General features: G+C 43.1%; 1 protein-coding gene across 2 annotated transcripts; it reads right to left on the bottom strand.

Annotated features, from left to right (window-relative positions):
• Nucleotides 1-4501: 4501 nt before the first annotated feature.
• LOC120024505 (homeobox protein OTX2-like) lies at nt 4502-6119 on the bottom strand. Of its 2 annotated transcripts, none has more exons than XM_038968772.1 (3): nt 6010-6119; nt 5400-5565; nt 4502-5119 (listed from the first exon to the last, which is right to left on the bottom strand). In XM_038968772.1, the coding sequence occupies exons 1-3, from the start codon at nt 6117-6119 to the stop codon at nt 4502-4504; spliced, it is 894 nt and encodes a 297-aa protein (XP_038824700.1). The 2 variants fall into 2 exon arrangements, with proteins under 2 accessions (XP_038824700.1, XP_038824701.1); XM_038968773.1 differs by having other exon boundaries at nt 5400-5551; nt 6023-6119.
• Between the last annotated feature and the right edge of the window lie 552 nt (nt 6120-6671).

The raw sequence follows: 6671 nt of genomic DNA, 5'->3' as shown, positions 1-6671 counted from the left end.
TGTATATATCCCTGTGTTTTCTGTCTCTCTGTGCCAGTTTGTCTTGTTTGCTAAGTCAACCAGTGGTTTTCCTTGTGCCTATTTTTATTTTTGTTTTTTTCTTCCCCCGCCCCAGACGCTGTTTGTTTTGAGTCCTCCTGGTTTCGATCCTTGCGTGTCCTGACTCTGAACTCGCCTGCCTGACCACTCTGCCTGTTCTGAATACCAGCCTGCTTATCCCCTTGTACTGTTTTTGGACTCCGATCTGGTTTCTGACCCCTGCCTGACCTGACCTTGAGACTGCCTAGTGTCTGGTACTGTTTGGTCTCTGACCTGGTTTATGAACTCTCGCCTGACCTGCATTTTGCCTACTCCCTTCATAATAAATACCGGAGATCTACCATCTGCCTCCTGTGTCTACACTTGGGTCTCTCCTTGTGGCCTTATACATAGCTTTCATCCGGATTCACCTGGTCAATCTGTCACGGAAAGAGCAGGTGTTCCTAATGTTTTGTACACTTATAGGCCCATGTAGCTTATTTGTCTTTAATGTAGTCATCTCGGTTTAATTTGACGCATCGTTTTATATTTCACTTATTTGTAACAATTGCAAATAACAATTGCAAATCGCAACTTTGTATTTGTAGTCTACTTCGTTCTGATATCTGCGGTCAGAGACATACCTAACCTAAACATCTTGATTCTATGTTTAGCAGACATATTTTGTGAATAAAGTGATGCGGAAGGGCGAAACATCTAACAATGCAATTTGGCTGTGGATCTCTCAGCTGTGCAAAGGTTTTTAAGAGCAACGTGAGTAAAAAGGCTCTGGGAAACAGATCGGCTACTAAAGATGCATTGTAATATGGTTTGAACAATTATCTTAACGGTACGAAGGCTCTGGGAAACGAGGGCCAGGTCCTCACTCTGCAGCAGTGACCAGGGCCGAGGCAGGGTTTTAAAACTGAGTGCGAGGGCCTTTATTACCATCCACAAATGCGATGAGGGGATTAATGAAGCGTCTGCCGGACCCATATGTCCATTCATGCCGCGTGGAGCTTAATTAAAACCGAAAGCCTAGGAATGGCATTTTGCCGGAATTAGGTCCCTCTTCCTGGGCTCCTGGTCAAAGGAATTGACTTGCTAGCTTAGCTACACGCTTTTAAAACATCAAATAAATCCGATGTTATTTCTGAGATGTATTGTTGATATTGTTTCATTGTTGACATATGGTTTTTAATATTTTTCGGATATAGTAGGCCTAGCCAAATTGATTGCTGCAAAAACACATGGCGTAGTAACATGACAAAAAAAAGATTGATCATTCTATTAGAATAATTCTACAATAATTATGAATTATAGCATTGACAATTAGTTTGATCCTTTTTCATTATAATCAAAGCTGTTCATTCTGCTGTCTACTAATCTTGACAGTAGTCTCACCAAAGTTCAACATTCAGTTAATTCTAACCTGCTGGACTATACATTTTTCAAATCGTTTGGATAGCCTACATTTCCTGATGAGTGACTCAGAAATAGGTGTTAGCCTAACATTTAATAATCTCAGCAGCACCTGACAATATTAATAATTTTGGGATATTTCTCAAATGACAAATCTTCCACATACACAATCCACCTGCCACCCTGACACCTACAATACTAAACTAGTATGGAATTTTCTAGACACAGTGCAGACAATTTGATCAACAGACTTGGGCCATTGAACACCCTGCATACCACTGCTGGCTTGCTTCTGAAGCTAAGCAGAGTTGGTCCTGGTCAGTCCCTGGATGGGAGACCAGATGCTGCTGGAAGTGGTGTTGGAGGGCCAGTAGGAGGCACTCTTTCCTCTGGTCTAAAATATATCCCAATGCCCCAGTGCAGTGATTGGGGACACTGCCCTGTGTAGGGTGCTGTCTTTCGGATGGGACGTTAAATGGGTGTCCTGACTCTCTGAGGTCATTAAAGATCCCATGGCACTTATTGTAAGAGAAGGGGTGTTAACCCCGGTGTCCTGGCTAAATTCCCAATCTGGCCCTCAAACCATCACGGTCACCTAATAATCCCCAGTTTACGATTGGCTCATTCATCCCCCTCCTCTCCCCTGTAACTATTCCCTTGGTCGTTGCTGTAAATGAGAAAGTGTTCTCAGTCAACTTACCTGGCAAAATAACAGATAAATTAAAAATTAAAATTGATTAGGCCTACTGGTATTGATTGATGTTGACTGCATTGTCTCTCCTGCTTTCAACAAGTAGCTAATTGGCTTCAACAAGTCATGACAGCACAAGCATCCCAATTCTGAAGAATTTCCTAGCTCTTTTGCCAATAATTGGGCAAAAGATCAGAATTGGGCTACCTGTGTAAACGCACACGCACACATGTCCTGGATGTGCAATACATCTGATGTTTTGGATTGAATTGAAATGCATTTCAATTAGTATTTCCCGTTTGATAGGCATATACTCATTTAGTTAATTATACAATATATTGATCTATCATCATAGAGTGTTCATGCAGAAATAATGCTGTGAAATCGATACCTTTGTTGGTGTTGCCTTTTTACTGACCAATGCATGCTATGATTATAGACGAATTCGTGTTTTCTTCTGTCCATTTGTGGATTTAGACCAATAACACATTTGTCCCCGTTGTAGGCCTACATTGAGATTTTATAGTTATCTACAAAAAATAATGTAAAAAAGGTCAATTTCCCTTTTCTAAAGAAATACATAATTGCAGCAGAAAATATGTTCTCATATTTCTCTCAGATATCTTGTTTTTGCTCAAGCTGCTAACGCCACCAATTCGGCCTTTCTAACCTCGTGGAAAAGAGAATTGCCGCTGTCAATTGGTGCTAATTCAAGTTCAAACTGACAACAAAACATTTCAAACCAGCAACAGCATAGAGTGACATTGACATGGGTCATACAACTCCAGAATGCATGGTTTATACTGTGTTTGTTTTCTCCTCCCTTCTGAAAGACCTTAGCCAAGCGGACACTTTCGTTTTTATAACCAATAACAAAATGCCAGTCTGAGTTTGATTTTAACAGGACGTGTCTAATATGAAAATGTAGGCCTAATAGCCTAAAGTGTTTTTATACTGCATTATTATTTATATATGTGGTGAATGTAATAGCTGCAATTCTGACAAACACATAAAGCCTATTTTCAGTTGGGAAAATGTGCGTTTTCCTCGCCTGATTTGCTGACATCCAAGGCGGGACTTTTGCAAAGCTTTAAAAACGTAGTCCTTTTTAGCAGACAGTGGGAATGTGAATGTTGGTTAGTGATTAGGGGCTTCTTGGAAAGCCGCTCCGTGTGAACTGGACAGTGGTTAGCTGCCCTCTGAACCAAACAAGGCCCGTCAGTGAAATGTTGGATTATCCTCCCGGAAAACGGGATTAGCATAGCTTTCCCATACTGCGCATTCCTGCTACTGACACTTTAAATTGTGTGTGTGTGTGTGTGCTCCGAAAATATGCTTGGTCTGAATTAAAATAACATTGTTGAAATGTGCATCATGTTTTATGTAATATGCATTATTTTCACTGAAACTCGAATGTTTCGTTGACAGAAAAAGTAACAACATCGAGGCTTACAAAATGTACATGTTTTATGAAGTTAAACAGGCGACACGGGATCAGTTCAAACGTTCTTTATTTGTGTGCTTGGCAGTTTGGCATAACAACCTTGAGCTGTATTTGGTCATTGATGTTTCAGGCAACGTTGCTGTTCATTGACTCCGCCACTCACACTGTTTGAGAACTCCCTATTTCAACTAATATTTCATCATAATAACTTATCATTTGAAACACTTGGACATTTTTTTTTTTATCCATTCACAGCTGGGTGATCGCAGATGGGAAACTCAGAATTGCATACAAGGAATCACAGTCTCAAAAAGCTAACAAAGATAGAGAAAATTAAAAACACGTAGTGGGACATTTATCATTTATGAGCACACGAATACTGGTTGATTGTCTCTTGGAACTAGCGTTTAATAAGCATTTTTCATAAATTAAATAGTGCATCCAGGTTCGCCTCAAAGGCGCGCGCACAGAGACGTGCGGGTACACACACACATACGCACGCACGCACAATGCTTTGATCAAAGGGCCCCTTTAGCTTGCCAACCAAGAGGAGAGGGTCGGGGAGTCGTAAGAAGCTTATGGAAAGCTGACCAATTCCACGTGCTTAACCAAGGTTTGGAACTTCTCTTGATCATTTTCTTCTTGGGTAACAATTTTGTTCCATGTCCTTGATCAAAGTTAAACAGAGTTCACTCTGAATTTTCAATAAGTTAACCCAACAGGTGTGACGCAGTCAGACAGACAGAGCGGCAGCTCCCCTCCTCTCACACTGCTGCTGCTGGGGTAATAGTTTGACAGACACTAAGGCCCAGCCGTTGGAAAACGTTCCCTTTCGGCGACTCATTCACTGCCAACCTGGGCCCACCGGATTGACTGGCCTTTATTTCACCACATTGTGAAAAGATCATGTAATTCACTCATTCTTCTCACAACACCTGAAATTTCCACGACGACTGGTCTTTGTAATCCAAACAATCCGCGTTGAAGTTGAGTTTCCAGGCCGCGGCCTGGTCTTTGTAATCCAGGCAGTCTGTGGGACCGCTGAAGCCCAGTCCCGCTGCCCCATACCCCTGCGTGGAGAGGGAAGAAGCCGGGCTCAGGTGGCTGGATACCCCGTTGCTGCCCATGGGGCTCATTGTGGAGCCCGCCGCGGAGAGCTGGTGGTGCATAGGCGCCAAGTAAGACCCACAGTCCATCCCGCTGAAATACGATGAGGATCCGGTGTAGCCTTGGCTGTATCCGGACGCCTGGGTGTAGGTCATCGGGTACGACCGTTGCATACAAGAGGAGGAGGAGGTAGAGAGTGGGTCAGAGAGAGGAGAGATGGAGGCCGGGCTCCAGATGGACACCGGGGCACTGCTGCTGCTCACGGCCGGGATTGAGGTGCTGGGGGGCGGTGTGAACTGGCCGCTGGCACCGCTCTCGGAGCTGGCTTCTCTGATGGGGGAACTTTTCTTCTTGACGGGTCTGGTCTTGCTCTGCGCGCCGCTCTGTGACTGCTGTGCCTGCTGGCGACACTTCGCCCTTCGGTTTTTAAACCATACCTGAAAGAAGGATAAATATGAAAATAAAACAATGTTATAGCGTTTCCTTCATGTTTTATTGCAATACAGTCATCTATCTATACAGTGGATGCAAAAGAAAACACTGGTAGGCCTATTCACTGGGAGATGAACACTCCATCAAATTAATAGAGTGGAGAAGACTCTCTGAAGTGGCGTCTGGGTGCTTGACTTCTCAAGCCCAAATTAATGAGCTGTGTGAGTGGCCTTCTCTCAGAATCTGGATGGACGCATGTGTTTACGCAAAGGCCCAGGAACTTACCTGAACACGAGACTCAGGTAGGTTGATCTTCAGGGCCACCTCCTCGCGCATGAAGATGTCTGGGTAGCGCGTCTTGGCGAACAAGTTCTCCAGAATGTCCAGCTGAGCACGCGTAAAGGTCGTCCTCTCGCGCCTCTGTTTACGAGGGGTGGCTGTATGAGGAAGAGTAAACATTCATTATAACACTACAAATACAAACATGTTATGGCTTTAGAGGAAATTTCAGACAGGGAATAGTTTTCCTTTGATCAGACCTAATTTGGATAAGTTTTACAAGACATGACTATTGTTTGTTTAGGACCATTGCTAGTAATAATTTACATTTACACCCACAAAGACCATCAGAAAATTAGTTACGATCTCCTGATAGTTTAGATCATTCACTATAGGTCTAAGCAAAATTATAATGTTTCTAAAGCCAGTCGAAATTATTGATTTAAGGCCAATGATTTAAAAAATCAAATTATACATTGGTTTATTTTATTTAGCCTGTTTTAGCGTATCATCATCATTTCGAAATAGACAAGACATTTCACAAAGACAAGCTATGCAATAAGCCATTTCACGTTATTTGACTATTTAATGGTTATTTGTAAGAGATGTGAAGTATTCCATGCCCTCACCTGGATAGCCGACAGACGGATGAAGTAGGTCCATCCCGGAGGCAGACAAACTCAGGCCGTTGACTGTATAAGGTGGCTGCTTCAGATAAGACATCATTCTCGCCTCCGATCGAAGGGCAAAGTTGGAGAGAATTTTGAAAACAGAAAGTCGTAGAAAAATACCCTTTTAGTTGAGTCCTCAAGTGTTGGATTCTTCTCAATTATTCTGTCCAATACCTGAACAGAGCACGACAGGAAAGAGAGAAGGTTGTTTTGGTTAGACGATAAGTCCTTGGTTTTTCGTTGGAGTTGTGACACACTCTTTACGCAGCGAGGTGAATTTAAAAAATGAGCGTCGCCCTGTACGCCCAGCGCTCTTAAAGCAGACCGGAGACCCCCAGCTGTCCTTGTGGACTGAGGATGCTCTGTCTGTCTGACAAACGTTTGCGCCACCGTTCTCTCTCTCTCTCTCTCTCTCTCTCTCTTTTGCACACACACACACACACACACACACACACACACACACACACACACACACACACACACACACACACACACACACACACACACACACACACACACACAAAATCAACACTACCACAACCCACCAGCACCCAAAACATCCAATAATTTCATCATGCCTTCTCGGATAACAAAACATTCTCGTTAA

Source organism: Salvelinus namaycush, chromosome 29, assembly GCF_016432855.1.
Source record: "Salvelinus namaycush isolate Seneca chromosome 29, SaNama_1.0, whole genome shotgun sequence".
Taxonomy (NCBI): Eukaryota; Metazoa; Chordata; class Actinopteri; order Salmoniformes; family Salmonidae; genus Salvelinus; species Salvelinus namaycush.
The sequence above is the reverse complement of the archived record's forward strand: the minus strand, read 5'-3'. Positions and strand labels throughout refer to the sequence as shown.